This window comes from Megalops cyprinoides, chromosome 21, assembly GCF_013368585.1.
Source record: "Megalops cyprinoides isolate fMegCyp1 chromosome 21, fMegCyp1.pri, whole genome shotgun sequence".
NCBI lineage: Eukaryota > Metazoa > Chordata > Actinopteri > Elopiformes > Megalopidae > Megalops > Megalops cyprinoides.
Genome location: NC_050603.1, coordinates 25,194,215 through 25,220,893, shown reverse-complemented (window position 1 = coordinate 25,220,893; position 26,679 = coordinate 25,194,215). Strand labels below are relative to the sequence as shown.

General features: G+C 47.6%; 1 protein-coding gene across 1 annotated transcript in view; it reads right to left on the bottom strand.

The window, feature by feature from the left end:
• Window positions 1-26,679, bottom strand: part of eif3hb (eukaryotic translation initiation factor 3, subunit H, b) — a 74,568-nt gene that overhangs the window by 32,753 nt on the left and 15,136 nt on the right. Inside the window, exon 2 of the mRNA XM_036515586.1 lies at window positions 19,263-19,419. Coding sequence (XP_036371479.1) covers window positions 19,263-19,419 — 157 coding nt within the window. The remainder of the gene's footprint in view (window positions 1-19,262; window positions 19,420-26,679) is intronic.

Here is a 26,679-nt window from a genome sequence, read left to right as displayed (position 1 = left end):
CCATGTCACCCATTTTTCGCAGAGCTGCCTGATCTCTGGAAGACACTGATGCATCCTCTGGCCCTCGAGGACTGAAGGTGCCCTTACCGTGTGCCTTCGCTACCTTGTAGGTGACGGCACTTAAGGGCTGAGGTTCCCTGGAGGGGGGGGGCTTGGGGACAGATGGAGTGAGGAGAGACCAAGGGGCGCACAAGAGCAGTGTGGCTGACCTGCAACATCAGTTTCTGTCCTCTCTTCAGTCAGCTGCGGGACGCTCACAAGGGAGACACAGGAGGACTAGACTGCAGGTCCTCTTCCCAATATGCCCTTCAAGAGCCGTCCTCTCCCAACACTCATCGCGCTCACACCTCCACTGATACCGCACTCCCCTGAGCATCAACTGCACAGAGGTGTTTTACCGGAGACAGCCAGGTTTTTTGTTGTTGGCTGTTTTGAACATTACCTGAAAATGGCTACCCTAGACTGCCTTCCTGTTTCTTATGATAAGGATACTCAGCGATAAAGACAGCACTCATGCGCTGACGGACATATTCTACTGACTTTTTTTATCCATTGCCAATCCACAGCGGTCCACAGCCCTGGAGAGGACCGCTGAGGTCTGCTAAATTAAACCGCATGCCCCAAGTCAGGAGATGTTCAAGCATAGACAAGCACAGACCGGCAGCCAATTAAGACAGTTAAGTAGTGCTAAGCAGTGCCGGGGTAAGAGGCTAAAACTCATCACCGGCTGTCAGTCATTGGCAAGTCCCACGTCCATCTCCCATTTCCCATAGTGCAGCTGCAGAGAATGTCATGGTTTGCTTACTTAGCGGCCACGCATTCATTTCAATATCCCTCCATTATAATCCGGCATCATTCTTATACCAACTTTCAGGGGACTGAAATTTAGACACGGGGCAATAAAAACAAGAGGGGGCAATGGAAGGAACAAGAAAAGCTGGCAAATTACAACAGATAAATCTGAGGTGCCCAAGGTTATAGTGCTGACCTCAAATCTGTCCCTCTCATGCCAAGCCTAACCAAACTGCTCTTAAACAAACAATATGCATTCATCTCGTGCTCTGCTCTTTGTCAGGCGAGAGTGACGCCCTTTTTTTATGACAGATGGGGCCCTCGAAATAAAATAGAGTACAATAACACTCAGACATTTTCCATTATAAAGAAGTCAGCTGGGACTGCTGTGAGGGGAGGAGGGGACGTGCTAATATAACGCGGTTTTACGCAGAATGCGTTTCTGGGAAGCACTGGTCTGACCAAGACTAAAAAAAGGGACTATTCCTGCACTGCCCAGCCCAGTAGAAAACATACAGCAATACCTTCTGAAAAGCAATTGTGATTTTTGAATTCAGGAACAGAGCCATTTACGCAGCGTTCAAAGTGGTGGACAGGCGGGATTGGGGGAGAAAGGGATGGGGCACAAGGCTTCACCTTGAGTCGTGGGAGAGAATTCAGTCCGATGGTGATGAGTGCTGGCTATGGTGACATCACTGCATCTGTTCCACAAACTGCTATTTGCTCCCAGCACCACTCAAATCACTGCAGAACTGGGGCTCAGCCAGTCCAACTCTCCTGACCCCGGACAGCAGATCATTATCACCTCTCACATACTACGATGGGAACAAAGACATCTCAAAAGTGCAATGCCAACCGCAGAGTGTTCACATGCTCTTATCAGGAAAAGCAGCTAAGGAGCTGTGTCCACCAGGCGATGCTGGTTGCTTCTCTGACATGTTTTCAGCCAGGGGATGGGGATGATGCCGCCTTTCAGGATCCAAGGAATGCCACCACAAAGCCACCAATAAAAATTCAAGCTGGCTCTGTGCTTTCCAGTCTGATTTTTGTCCTTCAGATGGGCAGGAGTATTTTCCCGCCTTTTCCTTTATCAGCGAGCACGGCCCCCTCAGCTGGGCACACATGTGATCACGCTGGCGCACAGTGCCTGACGAGCACGGAGACTCAAAGTCGGTGAAAGGTCTAGGATTGTCCCGCGGACTCCGTGGAGGAGCAGGCCGATTCAGCAAACCGCCCGCTGCGCACCCCTCCAGCGCACCAGCTTGGGGTTTACTGAACTGGGAATTTACATCCAGGGGAAAGCAAAGCACTGGCTGGGAGGTCAGGATCAAACAGAGCTCATTCCAAGCTGTACAAACCAGATTAAAGGAATTAGACCACAGCTGGCAAGGTGGGTGAATCTAATCCTTAGGAGGGGAGGAGGCAACATTTTGGGGGCCGCTAGCGCGACGATCACTGCACCTGCAGCGGTGCAGCTCGGGAATGACAGTGAGCTGGTGATGCATCCCGCTGCAGGGCTGCCTGGGCAAGTGCATGCCTGCTTAACCCATTTCTAAATGAGACCTTACTCGAGCGAGTGGGTGGTAATTGACCGTAGGCCAGCAATGGCTGCTTGTTGGCCTATGTAGGGTTACAGTGGAAGCTGCATGTCTTTAACGCGGCTGACACCAGCCCTTGTCCATCCATCTCCGTGTAAATTCAGTGTAACCACACAGTGCTCCATCATTCCCGGGGGCATGGTTCAGTGCCCCCAGCCCGGACAGGCAGGCCACAGCGAAGAGCGATGCCGGTATGAACATTAAATCCCCTGTAAATGACGCTCCAACACAAAGGCTAATTCTCTGCAAACACCTTGCAGTCTAGGCGCTCCGCTGAGCAGCTGTGAGCCAGCGCCCAGGCCACAGAACGGCTGTGTTTGTCCATCTTTTCAGGGGCTTTGTTCGGGCAGCTTTGCCACTGGGCGCTGGCGGAAGGAGGCCCTGCCCAGCCATCGGAAACATTCATGCATGAGTCCTTAACAAGCCGTTGTCACATTCACAGAGGAAAACGTGCATAAAAATTTGTCCCCAATGACGGGGGGGGGGGAGACAGGGGAATGGCTCAGGGCATCAGCGGAGAACCCTATGGCGGGACAAAGCGCATTAGCATCAGCTCGCAGCGCAGCCATAAGCAGACGCCATGAGGCTGCCCTAATTAACTCAGCTGACATTTCCAGCTCCCGCACCGGCCGAGACACATGAAGGCCTCTCACAGTGGACACGGTCAGTCCTTGCGACACTTAACAAGCAACCCATGGCTCTGGCCACGATGGAGGCGTGGCCGTCCGGAGCAGAGGTCCCGGCAGGGTGAGCGTCCCGCTCCAGGCAGCTGTCAGAGGGCCGTGCGGAGGAGGGGGAGGAGATGGCAGCCGCCCCATCTCATTACAGCCCGTTTCTGACATGGAGGACTGCAGACGTGACACACGGCTCTGACCTCTGAGGTGATGGTTTGAACTGGCTCCCAGCATGAGGCTAAATCTGAGCAATCCATGGAGGGAAAAAAAAAGAGGCCCCTGGGGGGAGGAAGAGGGAGTATCGATACCGCCCAGCCAAAACACAACCGTGCCACAGCTGCTGATGTAACGGCACCTCCCTCTCCTGCTGGCTGGTTCGCCGGTGTCGCTGAAGCGTGGAGCCAGGAGGGGAGGCGAGTCATTAACAGCATTAGTGCTTTCATCCTCTTTGTTGCCGTGGTGCGAAACAAACCCTGTTAGGACCCCCTCCAAAACGCCTCTGCTTCCCGTCAGACACTCTGACGGAATGATTCAGTTGGAGCACGCCGAGCTGGGGGGGGTAGTCGACGTGTGCTGCTGGTTGATAAGTCTATCAGCCAGCGCAGACACGTGTCACGCCAAAACGCAGAGGTCCCAATCCTCTGGTGCTCTTGGGTCTCTGTCACACCTCTCCACCGCACCCCCTCCTCGTCCGCCATGGCGGCCAAGATGGCGATTATGCGGCCATGTAAACAATGCTCGCCTTGGATTCTCATTAAGGAGGCAGCCTCGCCAAACCTCGCCCCCTCGCATGTCGCACAAAAAGTTATGCTGCGTGGGAGGATCAGGGGCCTCGGCTCGCTCGGACAAGAAGGCCTGGCCCCGATTCACCGCCGTCGCCTAGTCTCCAGCTACCACCGCTAATGAACCAAGCTCCTTCAAGTCAAGGGCTGAATACTCCTACAGACGGAGCCTGGGTCAATTATAATTAACGCCTGGCAATTACTGTGGCTTTTTGGTGTCTGAACCGCAAGCGCCTGCCTTGGATAAGACGTTCCATTTGCATGGGCTGACGGGACAAGCTGGAGAAAAGGTTGCAGGCACTCGTCCGTGCAACAAAACCCAACAGACAAATAGCTGGGAAGGAAAAGGCACAAAAGGGTGTTTAACAGCAAATAAAAGCCAGGCAAAGAGTCTGAATGGAGGTGGACCTATAAATAAGCTCTGTGAGGGCTGCTGACCCAGCCACAGTAAACATACACCCTGGGGTTGCAGTTCAGATATGACTACTTCCAGGAAAATCAAAGCTTATTTTATGTGCCAATCAGATATCCGCAACACGCCATCCATGTAGGGCAATTCAGCGATTCCTAGTCCAGAGAAGTGTCCTTTACGTCATATGAAGGACTTAGAGTTTAATTACAGCCGGTGAACCCTCTGTCATATCTGTTAACACATGCATTTCTCCACACTGCTCACATGACCTACAGGTCCTGGTAAGACTTCTTTTAAGGACAGGGGACAATGGTTCAACCAAGCAATGTTCATCTCTTATTCCCTTGTAAACTAGGAATCACAGAGCCAGTAGCGGACCCCTTACTCTAAGAGATATGAATCATTACGCTATACTATACAGAGTGACAGAGTTACAGTCAATGAGCATTACAATAAAGCACACAAATAAGACTGCATACTAGCAATGCCGGTAGTTATGCAGGCATCTTTTACGTGGGGTAATAATATGACACATGACTGGGAGCAAGCAATTCATCATATGTACTAAATATACTTGCAGTAAACAAGGCAACAGTAACAAGATCTATATTTTAGCTATTAGTTCTTAATGCCTTCATGGAGTTGTTTCATTTGATAAGACAATAACCACCATTAAACGGTTACACAAAGATGTTTTGGTAGAAGGTAAAAGACACCTGTGTTTTGGATTCATAAAAATGACCATTGCTAAGCTGATAGCTTGAGATGTTTTCAAACCCAACTAGCTATGACCAAAATAGTAAAGTAAAAATATGGGTGATTATTTGTGGTTTACATCTTTTACATCTTTATGTGTTTGTTGTAAAAAAAAAAAAAAAAAAAAAAAAAGTCTTAAAACATTTCAGTTACACTTCAGTTATTTACAAAAACAAAAACTTTCTGCTTAATTGTTGTATCCTTTGTTTCTCAACAGTTTCACAATGACATCAAAAACAAGTTACAATAAAATCAGTTATTTTGAATATTTTCACATTTTAATATTTGTGTTACTAATAAATTAATGAGAGTTTGTTTTCTGTAACTCTACACAGCCTCGGACATGTCCTCTGAATGCTGTGCTCTAGTGCACTTCCACACAGCCAGTAAATCTCTGCTGGACGCTGAAAACCCGCATAGTGTCACATCCCCAGAACAGGCTGGATAAGGGTTTCAGTGAGTCAGCTGTAAGCCACACTCCCCATCACATGCTGGACGACACCAGGCTAACTGCGAGCATTTTTAACCCCTGATGTCGCCCCTGGGCAGAAACAAAAGGAGCCTCACACAGTTCCACTACTGCGGACGAGAAACTCTGCGGTGGAGTGAGGGGGTTTCTTCTCAGTTGTCCTCCATATATGGCCTCCATAGGGGCCTGGGACAGACCAAGGCTTACCCACGGTGATAAAAGCTCCCTTTCCTGTGTAGTGTCTGCTGGCTACTAGCATTTACTGACCAAGCAGCATGAGGGGGGCAGGGGACTGGGGGTGGAGGGAGGAGTCTGTGAACACCACAAGAGAGTCAGTACAGAACATCTACCGCACAGACAGGATCCTTATGAAAAAGAAAAAATGGCCTTAAGGAAACGGACGGGTGGGTAGGTGTGGGCGGGGGGGGGGGGGGGGGGGGGTAGTCTGTGATGCTACTAACAAGCTAACAAGCTGTGAGGCGACACATTTCAAAGGGAATCAGCAGAGCAGAGCAGAGGGGAGCTTCGCCTGGGACGGGGTGGGGGGCACTGGACAGTTCAGCCCAGCTCCAGCCTGACAGAGATTAATTGGAGCTTTAATCCTTGCTGCTGGCCAGAAGATGGAGCACACCTGAGTTGCTCTGAAGAGCTGCACCACCTGCAGGCCGAGCAATGTACTGCACTCCCCATGCCAGACTGAACAGGAACTCAATATGCCATTTACTCTTTTGAGCACAGGCATCCATCAGAGCCTGGGGCCCATAGGTCTGAAAAAACTCCCACAATCCCCCTCACACAGCATTTTAACCACTTCAACTCCTTTTAAAGCATGTGAACATGAGGTTGAGCCAAGGGCAGGCGCAGAGAGTGTGCGCATCCTCCTCTCCCTCTCACTGAATGAAGGTGACAGGAGCCATGATTTGCTTTTAATGGCTTCCAACAGGAGCAAAAACACTAAGTCGGAACAGCTAAAAGGCTGCAGAGGCCCATTTCAATATATGCTGCAGACCAGGGAGGTCAGTTCGGCTTCTTTGAACATTGATTGATGCCTTGTTTATTACCATGAAACATTTTGTTCAATCGAATTAGGATCGAAATCAATTTAATTGTTCCGGGATGGGTGAGTCAATTGTTGATATGCATTTGGTGGTACATACCAAGTGCAAAGCAAGCTGAAGGCCTTTGTTGATTAAGACCAGGTCCATCCAAATAAGCAGTTTCCCTGGGTATGTTTTTCTTTTTTTCCCCATGGGATGTCACATTTAGCGCAGCCCTCTCACTAACCCAGACACTCAGCACACCTGGCTTAGCCACAATAACCAATAATGTGGCCCTGATCCCCGCTTTGGGGAGAGAAGAGAGTAAAAGCGGACAGAAGAGAGGAGGAATAAAACAGCAGAATTGATGGCATGGATGGGCTGGCTGACAGGGGAGCGGCCGAAGCAGAACGTGGGAGCAGAATTAGCCTGTAAATCCACCGTAATAACAGCCAGCTTAGCGTTTCCCAGCAGGGGAGAGGGTATGGGAAGACTCACCGGACTCCGGGAGACCTCGCCTTCCACCCTGCTGAGTCATCCCCTTCACTGTTTATCTCCACGAGAGGAAGTTGATTTGCAATCTCCAGAAGATGCTTCTGAAGCATTTCCACGGGGTTCGGGGTTTCCCCCTCCCCCGCAAAGTGCGAACACAAAAATAATTAGCAAGTGGACTGCACTGGACTCTGCTGCCATCTTTTGAGGCTGATGGAATAGGTCATTTCTTCTTGCTGCTGAAGGGGATTCTGGGAATGCATGACGGTACCTCTGTCACAGCCAGAGGAGTCCTTCCTTCACCAGTCAGGTCAGCACCGCCACTACCACCATTGGAGACGTAAAAGCTAATATTATGATGGACTGGAGCGCAACACCATTGTAACACTGGACACCAGCTCTGTCATTCACCTGGCTCCAACTGTAACGCTGATCATGGGCAGTAACAGCTTGACATTTGAACACAAAATTAAATTGTTTAGTGGTTCACAGCAGAGGATTGCCCTGATCATTAGGACTACACCAATAAAAATGTCTACAAGCACATGAGACAAGCGTGGTACCCACAGACACTTTTGATTTTACATAAAACTAGACTAAAATAAGAAAAACACTCTTTGCTTTGAACATATTTGTATTTATAAACTTTGGGGACAAATCAGCAACAGCCATGCTAACCAAGCCGTCAACCAGGATAACAGGAACAGCTCTCAGGTCAACTGATTTTCTTTACACATGCTTTACTCCTACGTGCCTAACTATAACATGAAACTGGCTGTTCTGAGGAGCATGCTGCGTTCGGTCGCACCATCACATTATGGATAGGGAAGCGGCTCCTGCCTTCAAACAGAGGGCACCTGGCGCACTCTAACCCTATTAATAGATTGAGGACCATCTTACCTATCCCTGAGCCAAACTCACACAATTTCAAATTAAAGTGAACAGTAATCCAGGTTTAGCGTATAGAAGAAGAAATGATCTCTATCCAATTCTCGACTCTCTCACAGGTGACTGTTACAATGCCTCGTTCTGAATTCTCCATCAGAGAGTCAAAACTAATCTGTACTGGTACAAATTCATGTCGGTATAATATTGACTCCAAGCTACCTGCCACATTCTTGGTTATTTCAAAACTGACTCATTAAACGCTTCCTTCAGGTAGGCTGCCAATCATAAACTGACCAACACACAGGATGACCAGTAACAAATATTTTGCCTACTACTCAGTGTTGACCATTTCTGACTCCTTGCTCATATGAATGTGTATGTGATGGCTTTACAATGTGGATTGAGTTGTGTTGCACTACCACAGCCTAAGTCAGGCAGGGCTTGTACCCCACTGAGAGCAGTCTGCCTGAGGTTGAAGCAGACATAGTTAGGGACCGGATATGATAACTGCATAGATCTGCACATACGCGCAGGTGCGCGCGCGCACACACACACACACACACACACACACACACACACACACACACACACAGGCCTAATCACACTCACACTGCATCTCTAAAACCACATCAACACGCAAACCAGAAACTGAAAGGGGCAGAAAAAGGTTCGAACATAATTTCCACAGACGCCGATTATCCATCGTTTGGTGCAACTCTCTATGGAGCATTATTAATCAAAGCCTTCTGTCCGCACCAGGCATCTACCGCTCCCACAGACTGTCACCAGTCCTCATTCCCATTCCTCCTACCAATCCCTGTAGTGCTAGCCTACACTTAGCATCACGTTAGGGGGGAGTGCACTCCCATCACTGACATGCACACTGTACAAGTAATTTCAGAATTCAGACGGACCCCTCCACAGCCGCATCTTCAGGTGTGTGGAAAACCCAGGGTGAGTAAGCCTGCCCCACTAAGGCTCAGGAGAGTGAAGGTTTCTCTCATTTCAGAGGGGACTCCATGACGGTGTCCACTTGAGCGATGGCGGCGTGAGCGATGACGTTCTGCCAGCACGGAGAGGGTAATGGCTACCGGGGGACGGGTCCCCGCCACCAATCAATCAAGCCGTTTAAATAATCAATGGGCCTTGAGGTGGAATTGGGCCTCGAGAAGGGAGGGGGCCGGGCCGGGCAGGTGTCATCAATCCCAGCACTTGTATCTGATGCGCTTGGAGAGAATGACCCGCTGGCTTTGAAAGACTTGTGTGAGTAGAAGCCCCAGTGCATGTAGACACAGACAGACACACAGAACACAGACACAGAAGTGTGCTGTCTCACCAGGAGTCATTCCGCTGTCATGAGGCGCATCCCTCATTAAACAATCAAACATGGACTGAAATGTTTAATCTACTCTCCTCACCCTCACGCCCTCTCTCTGCTAATCAAGTAGATCATTTCCACAATGAGTGCTCTGTTTTTATGGAAGGAAATACAAGCCTGGGATCATTTTAGACAGAGGGAACCTGCAATCTTTAAACACATTAATAATTCTGTGTATGATTTATCAGATCAACTCTCTCGACTCCTGCGGGAGCACACCTCCAAAGTTCAGTGAAATGCTTCCGGGACAGAAAAATATCACTTGTATCTATATGTTGGTTAACTCCCTATTATCTTTGAAAAACACACTGCATATGTTGTCACTCTGTCTTTGTAGCCATGTGTTTCTATCTACTACATGGAAGCAGCATAGTGCTGTTGCTGTGATATCAACATTGAATAGATACGAGTGGTGTTTTTTCCCCCGGAAGCATTTCACATGGCCTTGGAAAACCGGAGGTGTGCTCCCACTTCAGGTATGACTAAAGGGAAAAAATATGGGAAGAAACCTAACGTCACATACTGGAGATAGCCATTATTGCGCTAAAAACAGCTATGCAATATATTGCAACGGCTATATAGCCCAGCCCTAGTGTGTATGTCAGAGTGTGTGTGTGTACATGAGTGCGTGCATGTACATCTGTGTATGTGCTTGCATAGGCCTATATGTAAGTGCATGTGTGTGTGTATGAGTGTGTGCATGTGTATGAGCGTCTGCGTGCGTGCTTATACACACACACATGTGCGTTCTTGCAGTGATGTGTGATCCTCCATGACTCATTAACCACAATCTCCTTGTGAAAAGGAATACCTACAACAAACCTATAACAAAAGCCCTTAATTAAGTTCTCACAATCAAGAACAGTTCTAAGGCACAATCTTCATCATCAGGCTCTGGGGCAGAGCGTCTAGGGCTTAAGAGTATTCTGTAATCACTGCTGACAATAAATCTCGGTAATGAAAAAGACAGAGTGATAAAGCCAGGGGACCAGTCCTTCAGAACATTACCCACCTGGAGAGGGGGTTGGGGGGGGCCTGTAACTTACAGTCCTGTAAACTTGCAAAACCCTGGGGTACAGATACTAATGCATTCATGAGGGTTCACACATGCATAATTAATTAGTGTTAATTAGGGGTTCACATATGAAGTTCACAATACTGCGAGGTCACATGCAGACACTGTCCATGCAAACCAATCAAGAGTCCTTTTGTGACAGGCCTGAGTGGCAGCTCTCCAGAGGCATGCTGGGTACATGCAGGGCACTGTGGGTAAAGCCAGCCCTTTGTGACACAAAGCCTGAGCGCACCACGCTCTGTCCTTCTCATTAAGCCTCAGTCAACAGTGGTCAGGAATGCAGCACTATCCACCAATCAAGAGGATGAATAAGGGAGGGAGAGTAGATAAAAACAGCTATCAAGTCTTTTAAAAGCCGGGCTTCACGTATGACAGATGGAGGGGGGTAGAGGAGGGGACGAGGGCAGAAGACAAGGTAGAGAGAGAGAGAGGAAGAGAGGGAGGCAGAGGGAAACAGAAACAGAGAGAGGAGAGAAAGACTAAAGAGGGAGGAAGAGGAAGACAGAAGGGGGAGGGAGAGAGAGAGGGAGAGAGACATGAAGACAGAGAGGAGGGGGGAGAGGACAGAAAGAGAAAGACAGAAGAGGGAGGGAGAGAGGAATAGGAAGACAAAGGGGAAGGGAGACAGGCAGACAGAGGTAGAGAGAGAGGGAGGAAGAGAGATGCACAGACAGTTGAGACTTGCAATGTGGAAACAGCTCAAATCTCCATGATTTTGAAGGCAGGAACCCTGCTATTCTAACTGGCAGTAATTAGAGATGGTAGTGCTGTAGGAGACCTGCACCTGTGTCGTTCAGCATCGAGCTACGTAATAGATGGTTGGGTTGAGTAGACCTTCATCGTGTACTCAACCCAGCCATCTGCTACACTTTCACTGAGCACTCAACCTTTACACCCATTTAAACCCTATTACACCCTGCTACAACTGGCACACTTCAACACTCAGCTACTCAGCAGCTCTCTCAGATGCACACAAAAGTGACCACAGAAAACACAAAGGCCCTGCTGATTGGCCAACTCCAACTCCACTTTCTAAATATAGAAATGCTTTAAACAGAGCCTGTTGCCTTGGTGAGCGAGAAAAGGCATTGATCAGGTAAGACTGCATACTGCATACTGCGTAACGAAAGGTCTAAGTCTGGAGCACAGACCAAAAGCCATGCCGATGTGTGCCGGACAGGCATGACCCACAGATCCAGTCCCTGCACTGATCTACACACCGAGGGGGAGAGCAGCCACGAAACCACACGGATTTAGGTTCAGACTCAAAGTGATTCACTGCTGTTACACAAGGTGCTTACTCAACAGATACTGTACACGCAAAGTATCTGGACACTGTATAATAAACAGAATCTGTATTACCACAGCTGATCGTGTACCAAATAAAGTTTGTGCTTTATAAAGGACTCCATGCTTTATTAGGCACTCCAAGTGGGAGTGGGACTGATCAGGCTTGTTTTGGGAGTTCACGCAAATAACCCCCAACACGCCCTACACACAATGGCCCAAAAGCATAATCACAACACACAAGATCTTTTAAAGTGACATAATTGCCTCTAATACAGAATTTAATTTATTTTAACACTCAAGACCAGTTAGTGAAACAGAGTGCATTCTAATGTGCACTCTAATGCATTGTAATGCATGGCACCCTTTAAGGTGAAATGGAGAGGTCTGCTGGAAGGCTTCATTTTTTTATGAAGCTGCTGAATTTATGAGTGCAGACCCTGGGGAGATGCCAGGATTTTTAGAGCAGTCGCCCCAGGTCCCCTTGGGCCTCCATCAAACGAGCATTAAAAATGTTTGCCATGAAGAGAGGGGGCGGGGCCAACTGGTTCCTCCTTCTCCAATTTCAAAATGACCATAAATTAAGCAATTGGCTTGCCAAAAGGCAAAGCAAAACTGGCCAGAGCCCAAAGATTGAGGCCTCTCAGAAATGCATTTACATCTCATGTGGCCCTTATTAGTTCCTGCATTACATGCAAAGTCCATAAGTACCCATTAGACTCAATCATTCAGTGAGCTTTTCAAGGTCTTCCTCGAAATTTCCCATCATTCCTAACTCGGTTAGGGCATCAGTGAGACACAGCCATGTGACAGAGAGTAACACAGCAGGGAGCAAGAATGGAGACGGCAGTATATTAAGAGGCTTCATAAAGACAGGCTGGACAGCTGGAAGGCTGCACAGTCCTACGATGGCCTCAGAAACAGCTGGGTTTCAACCAGAGATCTGGGGACCCTGAACAACACAAGGGCGGACCTCAGGAAGGTCAGACATGTGCACATTAGTGTCCATAAGATCACTGCCATGCATCTGAATCATCCACTAAATATATGCTGACATCATAAATGAGCAAAACTGCACATAGTATATGTATGCAAGGTAAATAATTCTGAACAAGGGCGTAAGTCAAACAAATACCATTAAAAACAATCTGCTACACTGGGGCAAAGCCGTTACTATGCTGCAGTGCAGGCTTTGGCTCGAGGGACCCCTGCTGTTTTAGCATTAGACACTGGGGTCACAGAGAGGTTGTGAAAACCCCTGCTGACAACCTCTGACCTCAAAGGCTAAAGGGTGAGGCTCCTCCCATTGCTGTGGAGTCTCTCAGAGCAGGTTCCTCTCGTAACACTACAGGACTCCCACAGTAAACAGACAGTGGGGAGTCCAAAACGCAAAGAAATTACAGCTGGAACCAGAATGCCAAAAGCAGCAGTGCGTGCGGGGACCAGCCTGGTGGAAGGGGCAGAGCTGACATCTCTTCCATTCATTCCCTTTCTTACCTAAATGGCTCAGGAATGTGACAAGTTCCTCTCATGGAGAATCAAGGTTAGCATTGGCACACACTGAAAACATAACAACAACAAAATCCAGCCAAATTACAACTCATATTTTTATCATGAGTATTTAAATCTGGGTCTTCTGACAAAAAAAAGAAAAACAAATTAAGGTAAAGTATTTGGATGGACATGACATAGGCTTTCTGATTAGGCTGTGAAGGCCACATAATTAGTGTAAGTCTAGCACAGAAACTCTCTGAGTTTCACATTCTAATACTTGTTCAATTGTTCTAGCAAACTTTAAAAACAGCTCAGGCTACTCACGTCTATATAAGGGTCTGGTTTGCCGTTCGACACGCATCCATTTTGTACATAAATACATGAGCCTCAGTACTGTTTATGGCTAATGCTTGTCTTTCATCTACAATTGTGGTTTTAACAGGGAGAAAAATTTGTCTCATGTCTGGTGTGCCATCTTTGGGTGACAGCAGTTCCCTGAAAATCCTGGTCTCCCTTATCCAAATTTCCACCCTGGTCTCCCTGGTTGATATTAGGCTTCACCGAGAAAGCAAAGAGGCTGAGGGTTTGAAACATCGTTTGAAAGATCTGGGGGGGGGGGGGGCTCTCTGAACGGAGGTGCTCCTGCCAATAAAGGGGGCCCGTGTCTGCCACTTCAACACTTCTACCACTAAGGGATGAGCAGAATATGGGGTGAACCAAGTATCATCTTACGCAATGTTCCCTCACCGGCCAACAAGTCTCAGCCACTAAAGCCTACTTGTCTGTTCTTCCTAAAAAAAAAAAAAAAAAACCCTACAATGCGGGGGTTCAACCTGGTGTTCACTTTCAGATTCCTGATTCACCTCTGCTATGTTGAAACACAAAAGCACACCCACTTTCCATTTCAAAATCAATGCCTTCACTCAAGGAACCATCCACTGAAAGTATTTTAAGACCCGATATTTTGACAGAAATATCAAATCTATTTCGCAGAGGCAAAATCAAAACCCACTGGCGAAAAAAAAACAAAACATGGGTATAAATGAATTGTGTTTCGGTGGTTGCCTTTAAGGAGATGAAGTAGTCATTTATTTATCCGAGACAAAAAAAAAAAAAACGCAACAGAGGGTTCATGAATCACTGAGGCTTATTTAATATTCTGGTCCATTACAGTGACTGAGAGACTAAAGCTCATGGCTCTTATCACCATAGCAATGATGTATTATGCCAGTGTGCACAAGAGCGAATCACGTGCCGCTCTCACTGATGAATGCCTGGCAACAAGTTAGCCATTCCATTGATGACTGTTAGCCTCGATCCGTCATTCAAGTCCCTCTGGTTTCCCAGCAAACCTTGCTGACGGAGAACCTGCACATTAAACACAATCACAGCACCAGTGGAGACTTTGAGGGAGACTTTGCTGGATTGAAATTATGCAGTAATTACAATTTGCTTTAGCGCTATTTTACATTATGAGCACCATCAATTTGTGCACTGATTGCTCACTATGCTCCTAAAGGCATTCATTTCTTGAATGCGTTTTGACATTCTGTTCAACAGCTGCCAATCAGGCAGAACTTTCGACTCAAAAGTAAACAACAACTCATATTACTTCTGTAATCAAATTTCAAATGTGTTTGAACTTATATTCAAACGGCATATGACAAATGGCAAAATAGTGTGAATCTAATAACCCTGATGCCTAAACTTCTTCCAGAGAATGTACTAGGGCAAAAGTCAAAGATAAAACAGCAGAACTCTCCATTTTAGACATTACAATAAATATTTAAAGGACACCACAGGCTGTTCTATGAAAAATTCAGCAGTTTACCATACAATTATTTTTTGACAAGTATATCATTGCATCTCATTGAATTAAATTTTAGCTTTGTAAAAAAGATGGATGACAAGTTCAAATGTACCCACAGGAATGCAGTACCATGCCTGGCAGGCTAACCAAACACATTCCCCAGGTTTTACTTTCCTTGAGCCATTATGTAAGGGATATAGATGTACAGGTACAAAACTGTCAATAGTTTTAGTTTATAATCTCTCTCATTTCGCAGGATGTGTAACCTGAAATAGACCTGGCCGAGAGGAGGCCATTCTGAACAGATATTGCATTCTCCTGCACTTTCATTTGATTTGGCTTCAGTTTCTCCCCCAAAAAGGTTGGGGAAAATTCTCTGCTTTTCAGGCAGGTGACTGCATTAGTGACCCGGCACCCCACCCATTCCCACAGGGAGATCTCAAAGCGCAGAGCAGGCGGAAAAAAACCTGTCCGCATCAGCCGTGAAGGTCAGCAGAGATATCCGCCTCTCCACAGAGGGCGGGAGATTAATGCCCAGGGCTTACCGGGAACCGTTCCTTTCAGCATCTAATCTCATCACGGAGGAGATGAATCCCCTTCCCCGCACTCTGGCCTCTCCTACGGGAGAGCTCAGCTGAACACACACGCAAAGCCCCCGCTGGTGATGGCGCGCCATGTGTCTCAGCCAGGCTTCCGTAGGCATGGGCCGCTTTCACATAGCTGCACATCTGAGAAACAGGACGTTGCAGAGTCCTCCAAACCAGCAGGTGGCATCTGCTCAGTGGCATTTCTTTAATGTTCCCTTTCATCAGCATAAACAGGTCATTAACACTGTCTTGTGATGCAGTTTTCAGCAAATTTCCACTGTACAATACAGCACTTTCCACAGAACTTTCTTCGACACTGGCGTTTCCAATATGCAACTGTAAACTTGCTCCCTGGCTGATTCAAGTTGTCAAAGGTGTATTCCTCTGCTTTGCTTTTGAAACTTCACCAGGGCAGGGCACTTCTAAGACGGCTGCAGAAACCTGCCATTGTCCTGTTTCTTTTCTTCTGGTGGATTAGTAGCAGAGAGTGAAGGTTGCGAGGGAGTGCAGGCTTCTTCAAAGCATCATCTTCGGCAGCGCGCTCCCAGGCGACCGGCTTTGAGGCACTGGCCGAGCCAGAGATCAAATGAGTGGGAGGGGAAATGGCGGCCGATCCTGGGCGGTGCCAGCTTCACCGGTGGGATTAGGGGCCGTGTTAATCCCCCTTCGTCTCGCGCCCCCTTTCTTGCCGTTAATACCTGGGCTGTCGGTGCCCTGGCTGCCGTCCTGTGGCCTGCGGGACTTGCTGCGTATTGTAAATGGCAGCCTTCCAACAGCAAAGGCTTTGCGCCGCTCGCTCTTTCTAGGGCCGTGTGTGCCTGGGAGATTATCGATCTATGAGAGGGGAGAGCTTTCAAAGAAAGGCAACCCATTTATCTGCGACCCCCTGCACCCACTGAGCTCAGCAGAAGAGAGCACCCCGCATTTCAGGATGAACCTGGACAAGATGTGCTAAAGCACTGGACGCTGGGAGAAAAGCAAACCACGGGTCTGAGGAGGAGAGGGAAAGTGAACAAAGAGGCTCAGCCTGCAAAGTCAGACAGACAAACTTTCCAGGGAAGCTGCTCCATTTGCCTCCATTCCGTTCTCTTGACGGCCTTGTATTTAAGAATCAATCAATACCCCCACCACAGCAAGATGCGTTTGCCGTTTTTTTATTTGGCCGGGATTCTAACAACACCTTTCCTTAAATGCAAGCATTACCTTCTTTCCAAAAAAAAAAAAAAAACAATTAATTCATTCTGGCCATTACTGAAATTGCCAAACTGTGCTGACACTCTACCTGTGAGTAGAGTCATTAACATTGTTTGCTTGTCCGTCCATGCCCATTCTGGCCTGCACAGCTGGCTTTGTTCTTCCATACCATCTATGTAATACAGATGGATATTCCCTGAATATATTCAACAGCAGGACAATACTGGTAACTTCAGCCTTTGACTGCTCTGGTTGAAGGCGTAACTCCAAACTATGTGCTTCACTCTGCTTTGCTCTCTGGTTATGTGATCCAAAGCCAGTTTGGAGGAATTCAGCCTGAAACAGCAGTCTGACAGGTACACCAGCAGCTGCCAGGTGACAGAGACAGGCCAGACAGGACCTGAGAAGGCCCCTAAAAATCCGGTTTCGACAGGAATTTGCTCCAAAGCTCGTGTAATCGCTGGAGGAGAGCTACACGGTGCTTCCTCCAGCTCGGGGGATGGGTGACAGTTTGTCCTAATCAGTGGGACAGCACTGTGCCTGAGAGGGCCAGCTGACGCTGGGGGACTGTGGTTCCCTCTCCCCCACGGGCTCAAGGTCACACGCTAATCCAGTTACTCTGCTTCTCTATCCACAGGTGGCAATTCTGCATTTTGCCAGCCCATCCGCGACTGGACAGGAGGCATGCAGACAGCCTCCCAGCTACACCTCCTGCACCAAGAAGCTCAGGACTGGTCCCTTTGATGATAATATGACCTGTGCATTTGCCCCTCTCTTTCCCTCAAATGATGATACCAGCCGACATCCACAATCTGGGGGTTTAGTGCCAGCCAGACATTCAGGAGGCCTGATCAAGTCTGAATCAGATTTCCATCCCTGGAACAGCCTATTATGTTTTCAAAGTGGAGGGCATCTCAATATCCAGTGAGTAGTAATTAGCATTCTGCCTATTACTCTGACACACACAACTACTACTACTATTGCTTAAAACAATACTCAGGATTTCTACGCTTCATACTCAAAGCTGAAGGGGGAAAAGAACTGCAGACCATGGTGACAGAAAAGGATGCGGAAAAAAGACGAGGACCATGTGAGTTTACGCCCTATAATGTGTTCTACCAAGCAGAAAAGCAAGTGCACTACTATGTAATAGTGCCTCTGTTGCTGTAGTTATTACCAAGCTGTTTTTATCTCTCAGTGTAATTAGCATTTCCTCTGCCGCTCTGACACAAACAACTATCACTTGTGCTGCCTGCAGCTAATAACTGCACCCAACTATGGCCCTGCTTGGCTTAGCATGACAGTGGTTGGGAAGATAGCCACTTCACTCCAGGCGTTATTAGACTACTTGAGAGCTGAAGTGGGCATTGCCTGAGGTGGTGACCACAATGAAATCTCATTACTGTCATTTCCATGCGCTGGGGCCTGCACCCCATGTAATTACTGGCCCTAATTTGCGGGGCGGAGGGACATGGAGTACGGTAATGAGGTCGGACTTCCCATCGGGCGGGATTACCGGGTAGGCCGCGTCCCCATTCCTCTGAGGGCGCCCGCAGTTGATCCCTTGCTAAAGGGCTTCCCATTTCTTTCGTTAGATAGTGGCGTGATTCGTTCTGTCACAGCTGCAGCTTGTCTGGGGCAGGATTAAGCCCCCGCACTGGTCCCCCACATGCAGGAAGAGTGTTACACTCCCCACTGAGATGAACGTATCCATTTGGAGCGGTGCTATCGGACTTTGGGTCCTCAACATGGCCGGTTATCAAGAGCAAGTGGGCCTTCCTCCTCGCAGCAGACATCATTCCAGCTAAACTAGACTGTGATCTCTGCCCGATTAATATTCATGGCTTATCAGTTGTGCTTTTTTATGACACTCATCGCCTGCAGAAAGGCAATTTCTCCAGTCGGCCATTGTATCGACGAGCTAGCCTTGGTGCAGTGGTATACTGGCTTTGACTCTGGGGGAAGGGCAGCTAACTTCACTCTGTCACAGTCTTCCTGTCCCTGACCCACCTCTTCAGCTGATTGGTTAAAAGTTGATTTCTGGTAAACCAGCCCTTAAACCAGACTTATACACTGCTGCAGGCTACAGGCCCTAATATATATGGTAGGTCAGCACTAAGACTGTGGACACCACTGAGCGAGCCATGGAGATGGTGCGAGTGGCGCATTTTACGCCAAATGGAAGGCCAATCACATGCCCAGACAGGGGTGCACCTTTGCGTACCTGCCATTTTCATACTTGTTTCTCTTCGCATGACAACTCAGCTCGTGCAGGAGGGCTGGCGCATGTTTGTTCAGTCCATGTGTGAAAAGAGCCTATCTGAGCACAGGGAAGGAGAGAAGGATTCCAACTGCAGGGCCTCACACAAGTGTTCAAACTGGAGCTCACGCCGAGAGAACACAGGTTTTGAGAATCTCTGAAAAGTCCGGGGCCACACAGACTGTGCAGTATGTAAAAGTGATCCCCCCCCCCCCCCCCAACCCAACCCAACCCCATACTGAAAAGGAGGCACAGCCCCCCCCCCCCCCCCCCTTACCTTCGTCGAAGTCAGCATCATCCTCAGTGTGCTGGGGAAAAGGGAAGCAGTTGGTGATCTCCAGCCGGTCTTCCACCACCAGGCCCAGTAGCACTCCCTGCACCACCTCACTGCCCTGCCCTTCCTCCTGGTAGTGCTTGATGATCTTCAGAACCACCTGCCAATCAAAACAGACGAAGGGGGTGGGGTGAGGTCTGGCAGCATGACAAAGCCAGACCTTCAGGAGCTGAGTACCTGGCTTTGAATTCCACGCTGAGGCTCTGATCAGACTGCGAACACTGTCTGAGGTAGAGGGACTGATGCAGGCGTTTGAATGTGCCATTTCATTTCTGCAATAGCTACTAAATGAAAACCACTGAACCAGATGAAGCAAATGCTAAAAGCAAAAATATTATGAATTAGGTTAAGTCAACAACAGACTCGTCAGTCTTGGACCTGCCACCGCAAGTCAGCTGTTGTGTTTAAAAGCCTTTGAAGAAGAGGGCAGACACCAGCAGAAGCAGCTTACATAAGAGAATGGACAGTGGCTCCTGCTGGAATGCCATGTCATGCCAGCTACAGGGATGAGGGCCATCATCCAGCTTCAGCCGTCCCATTCAATCACCCGTCCCAATCGTCCCCCCATCCCATTCACCCTGATTCACTCATCCATTCATTCGCCTTCAATCCCCATTCCCTCACCGTATTCACTCACACATCCCATCCCATCCCATACTCGTCTTCCCCCTGCATCCCCCAGGGTTGGCGCAGGGCAGGAGGTCAATAGCCAAAAGGGGACTCTGACACGTTAACTGGAGAGGAGGCACAGGTGATTCAGCCTGGTCAGCTAATGTCAGCCAATGTGTTTAACAACAACCTAGCCTGACCACTGTATGCCCTACCACCACCATGGGAGAAGGAGACTTATTTACATAGGCACTGTGACGTGTGAGTGAGTGCATCCAGATAAAGGACACAGGACAGCATGGAGGGGGGTCAGACTGAGGCTGCGTCAGGGGGGAGAGAGAAGAACAGCAAGCACAGCGCACTGCTAAAGCGTCTTGTTTGGACAGAGCTCACCCCGCTGCTCTGAGCCAGTTTAAAGAGGTGAGAGAAACACAATACTGCTAGTGGGCAACATTCGCCCGGTTGGACAGCAAAAGCCCCTCTTCGCCACAACTCAGCAGCTTGAGATTTTCAGCATAGCCGACCGCGTTCACACCGCACCTCGTTAGGGTGCTGGAGCATGGAGCGCGGAGAGCCCAGGCTTCACCGCAGCCACACGGCTAATCAATCCACCCAATTTCTGATCTGCACTGAGGCCTGACGTTTGGAGAGAGTATCACTTCTCGACTCCATGGAAACAGTATAGTGATACAGAGCAGGAGGGCGAGCCAACAAATTGGAGTGCGTGTTAAACACTACTCGATCAACTCAACCTAACCTCCCACCTCAGCAACATTACCCAAGAGGCAGTCTGCTTCCTCCTTGATCCTTAAGCTCTACATACCATCTTCAGCTCATGGGGGCCACGGCTTCTGCAGAAACTTCAAACATTCATCGTCTACCTTGGGGTGCTCTCCAGGAAGGTCTGATTGGGTGCACAGACATCCATAATCCATCAACGAGCCTTCTGACAAGGCGAAGGAATCATTTGTCAACCATCCTTCTGATTGGGTGCTACAAGCATTTATCAACTCACCATCTGATTGGGTGCAAGAGGCATTCGTCACCTAGTCATTTGGTTGGGCGTATTAAGCATTTTCCAGCTCAGCCTGCTGAGGGCAATCTGCTGAATGAGTGCTTCTTATCTTTCCAAATGTTTTGAAGTGAAAAAGTACTATAGTGTTTCACAGAACATGGTGTCCTACGGGAAACAAAAGCTGAATAAATTCATCATTAATTTCATTAAATGTTAATATTTTTCATAACGACTCTCTGATGCATGTTGCAGGACCCTGCGCCTCTTGGATGAAGATACAGAATTTCATGATTAATTTAATGAATCTGACAACTTGAGAATATTCTCCTGAAAGTGTACAAATGGTGTGAACAGGCTCAAAGTGGAAATTTGTATGTGAGTAAATTAAAATGATAATTATGACTAAGACAACAGCAACACCAGGATAGCATACTGCATTGTGGTTATCTTATACGCCGATATACACCACAGTGAGGTACAGCACTACTCATTTTGGGAGTTGAGTGTTAGGACAGGAGTGGCCTTTGACTTGACTGAGTGACACCAGTGTGACTTGGTGCTGGGTGCTGGGAGCAGAGGGACAAACCCTGGTCAAATGCCCACAGTGGACCACAGCTACATGGCCAATCCTTACAGGAGCATGTTGCGCCTACTTCAGCGCTTAGCATGCAGTATGTCATGCTAAATGGGCAGCAGTGTAGCATAGTGTTTAAGGAGAAGGACTTGTAACCAGAAGGTTGCCGGTTCGATTCCCGAGGCACTGCTGCTGTACTGCAGCTGGATATTTACTGAGACAAAGGATAACATTGTAACATGTAAAAACCTGTAACTGATGTAAGTCGCTCTGGATAAAAGCGTCTGCTAAATGCCAATGATGTAGTATAATGACTCTGGCTATTGGATGTATCACTGATGATTTGGCATCCTAACCTTTTTATACACCTTTGCAACCTGCTCTGGATAAGCCCTATGGGCTGGGGGTGGTGTGACTTCCCACATGTCATTGAGAAAGGGATGGGAGGCTCAGAAACTTGCGTCCGTGTTTTTGCATATGAAGTTGTGTGGTGTATAACAGTACAAGCAAGGACATCGTAGCCCATCCCACAAACATGGCAGTGCATTTTCAAAGAGAGGATTTAATTTAACTTTTTCTTCCCCTCTTTCTCCTGCAGGGTTTTCCTTTGGGAATGCAATCCACTGTGCTACAAGCAATGAGCAATGAGAGGGCCTGCCAGGCTACAGCGCAGTGTAGCAAACAGCAATGTTACAAGCACAAACAAACACAAAAACCCCCGCAATCACTTTGAAATGTTAAAAAAAGAAAAAAAAAACAGCAGTTTGAAGAGCGCTTATCAGCCGGCTCCCTGTGTACAATTTACTGCTCACGTAAAGATTTCAAATCCCCTCATTTCTAAAGTAGGTTAATTCTTCCCGAACGCACATTCGAAATCGTGTTCGCAAAGAAACAAGCGTTTATATCCGTGGCCTCATTCAATTATTAATCTGGCATTTTCCACGGAGAGAGAAAGCGATCGTGCGCAGCGCATTGTGGAGATGAGGTACAAGACGCTGACAATGGCTTCTGAGGGAGTCTACAGAAGTGTCTCAGACTGAACATCCTGAATGAGGGAATGAGCAATGTATTCCTCATACTCAAAATCATTGCACAAATAAATAAATACATCTCACAAACAGAGCTGGGAGTGTTTTGTTCGAGGGGTTCTGTTTTGTGAGGGGTTCAACTCCCCCCCACCCAACACGGTCCCTGACTGTTTCGCTGCAGGGAAGAAACATGCACGTTGAGGGTGAATTTGAAAAGGTTCACCGATAAAGCTCTCATGAAGCAGGCAATGGGCAAAATGTGTACCTCTATAAGGATAAGGATAAGGATGTTTTATTGTCATTCCAGGACATGTTCAGGGAATGAAATGAGGTATGCAGGTCCCGGTTCAGTAATAGCAATAATAAAATCAAAGAAGCAGCACACAATTTAACACCAGTAAAGATAAAAATAAGTAAATAAATATATAAATATGAGTATAAAGTGAGCAGAGTGTGAGGAAAGGAATAAGACTTTAAAAAATCTAAAAGATAAACCGACATAGCATCGTTTTCAAATTGCAAAAAATTTCAAATTGCAGCAATGCCCTGGTATGGAGTAATAATGTCCTGATGTGGAGTAATGGTAATAATAATAGCAGCAATTGTTCAGTGAGATATAGAATTTGTCAGTCTCACAGCGTCAGAGAAGAAGCTATTCCTCAGCCAGGTGGTTCTGGCCTTGATGCTGCGTAGCCTCTTGCCTGAAGGGAGGGTGGCAAACAGTCCGTTAGCAGGGTGGGTGATGCAGGAGGCCTTTTTCCTGCACCTGCTGCTGTAAATGTCACTGATGCTGGGTAGGCTGCTGTCAATGATCCTCTGTGCAGTCTTTACCAGCCACTACAGTACCTGTCTGTCTGCAGCAGAGCAGTTAGCGTACCACACAGTGATGCAGGAAGTGAGGATGCTCTCCACCACACACCTGTAGAAGGAGATGAGGACTGAGGTGCCAAGGTCAGCGTGCTTCAGCCTGCTCAAGACATAGAGGCGTTGGCGGGCCTTCTTCACTATGCTGGCTGTGTTGGTGCTCCAGGTGAGGTTGTCAGAGATGTGCATCCCCAGGTATTTAAAGCAGGAGACCACCTCAATCTTCCTAAAGTCTACAATCATCTCCTTTGTTTTCTTTACATTGATGGAGAGCTTGTTTACTTTGCACCAGGCCTCCAGTTCCTGCCTGTACTCGGACTAGGGCTGGGCGGTATGGCCTAAAATTTATATCACGGTATAATTTGAAGCACAGATGGTAATGGTATATATAACGGTATATTCGTTTTTCTTAAAATGTCAATATAGATGCTTCTGAGGGGTTAAAGCACTGGTATGGCAACTGCACGGCAGCTATTACTGTACTCAACTGTATTTCTAGGACATATTTCACATAGTACAGAGTTATTTTAAGAACATTTATTGTGCAAAACTGCAATACTACATAGAAAAAAATAGTGGATGGTAATTGTTCTGGTAGTGGTAATATCATCCACACACTTGCTGATGTAGCGGATGACGTATACTCCTCCAGGTCCACATCTCCAGCGCTTGTTGCTGCCTCTCTGAAGATCTGCCAGTCAGTACATTCAAAACAGTCCTGGAGCATGGAGGCAGCGCCACTGGGCCACACAGTGATAGTCTTTGTTGTTGGTTTCCTGGACTTCAGCAAAAGGCGGTAGGCAGTGACAAGCATGATGGAGATGTGGCCGAAGAGGCCGAGGTGGGGGCGGGGGTTGGCTATACAGAATATAACAGCCGATTCAACATTCAATGTAATATCACTAGGGCTGTACTTCCTCCACTTAAACCTTCATTGCTCAATGCCCCAATTTCCAAAAATTGTAAGGTTCTGTGATGGTGTGCAGCACCGTTTTTTTTTTTTTTTTTGGAACAGCCACTGCAATGTTCTGATTGCACTGTTAAGAGCGACTCATCATTAAGAATAGCACATCATTCCAGCCTCTGCCCACATTCTCCGCTGTGCCTCATCAAAGCCGCTTTTATAGGTGCTGCTTTGGGGAAAATATGCACTGAAAAAGATGAGACTAAGACAACATTTCAATTCGGCACATAAACCAAGATGACTTCTTTCTGCTTGTGCTCCGAATGACTTATGCCTTTCGATCTATTTGTGACTGCTGTGACTTTGACAGTTGTTAATCAGAATGGCAAACTAAGGCTGGGACCGCACTGAGAAAACGATCTCTTTGAAGTGCTTTCCAATTCCCATTGCCTTTAGCATTGGGACATTCACTAACAGGCTGCATTTACGCAAGAGTGTGCGCACCTGTAGCAAAGAGCGCCCACCTGCACAAACTGCTTCAGTGTACTGTGGGAGTATGGTTTCCAGCCGCAGCCAAAATAAAGATGGGCATCTAGAGCCCCAGCCTGCTGGTCCTCAGGTATTGTGTCTAGCTGTGCGAGGAGAGATGGAGGCTGGGCTCTGAGGCCCTATGCTCTCAGGTCAGCTTTAGAGGCCCTTCAAAAGCCTGCAGTAAAATATTACATCCTGCTTTCATGCTTCTTCCCCTGAAATTTACAGCTTCATATATTCTATTTATATCATGGAAATTTGCCTCCATCGTCTAGTTTTGGTTGGTTTTGTTTTTTTTTCATACTGCAACATGATACATCCCCACCTAGGGGAGGCAGCACAATAATCAGGCTATCTGCACTCAGACCTGTTTTAACATATGCAGAGCTCACACTCTGACTTTGGGAGACTTGAGTATGTTATCTGCAAATGTATACTTATTTACAGTAAGTGCTATGTCAAACCTCCTGCAGGGCAGCTGTGAGATGACGGTGATACCTTGCTCACACCACAGCGTTATGTTCCGGTCTGAAACATCAACTTGCAAACAGTTTCATCACTGTCTACCAACTTTCATCTGTCGAGATACATGCACTTCCATTCCTTTGATTAAAATGGATTGCAACCACATTCTGGAGGTGATGATTAAAAACAAAAAAAACACACACTCACGCAGGCACACACACACACGCACACGCACGCACACGCACGCACACGCACGCACTCTCACACACTCTCACACACTCTCACACACACTCTCACACACACTCTCACACACACTCTCACACACACACTCTCACACACACTCTCACACACACTCTCACACACACTCTCACACACACTCTCACACACACTCTCACACACTCTCACACACACACTCTCACACACTCTCACACACACACTCTCACACACTCTCACACACACACTCTCACACACTCTCACACACTCTCACACACTCTCACACACTCTCACACACTCTCACACACTCTCACACACTCTCACACACTCTCACACACTCACACACACTCACACACACTCACACACACTCACACACACTCACACACACTCACACTCACTCACACTCACTCATACTCACACTTACACTCACACTTACACTCACACTTACACTCACACTTACACTCACACACAGACTCTAGGGAGGTTTTTGCAGCTGTCTGGAACTGTGAGTAAAAATAAGAGCGGCCCATACCCAAGGCCACTCTTCCTACAGACATCATCAGTGCTGCTCAGTGGGTCAGCACAGCCTTGGCCCAGGCACAGGAAAAGGAAATGCATATTAAATAAGAGGATAAATAAGTAAAAGAACTTATCCCTGAAGTCTCCTATTGATCGTTCATTAAAACTTGTTTTGCTCAGCTCTAAAGGAGCAAGCTGAATTTTTCTGGCACTGACCCTCTCCCCGCTGTGGGTCGGAGCTTTTTTGAGGGTGTTTGAGGTAGCTAGTGTTGCTTATGGCGGTGCGCGGAGCCCTCTACACCGATACGCACACCGGTAAGCTTTAATGGGAACCCTGAAGCTCACCTGCAATTTTTTTTTCTTACCAATCACTGAGTGGCGCTTAGCTGGCTAGAAATATAAACAGGCTTTCCCACTGTATCACCAGGGAGGAGAAAAAAAAAAACTTCTCTCTCATAGAGCTGCATGTTTGGATATTCCTGGCCTGTCTGTCCCTTGCAGCAGACAAACAGCTCGCCAGACTGTTTCAGTATAATCAGAGGGGCTCCTAGTCCCACCTTATAAAATTCCAAATTCCTCCATTGAGATTGCCAAAATTTTGATTTCTCACAGCCGCAACACCACTAGTACTGGCAGCA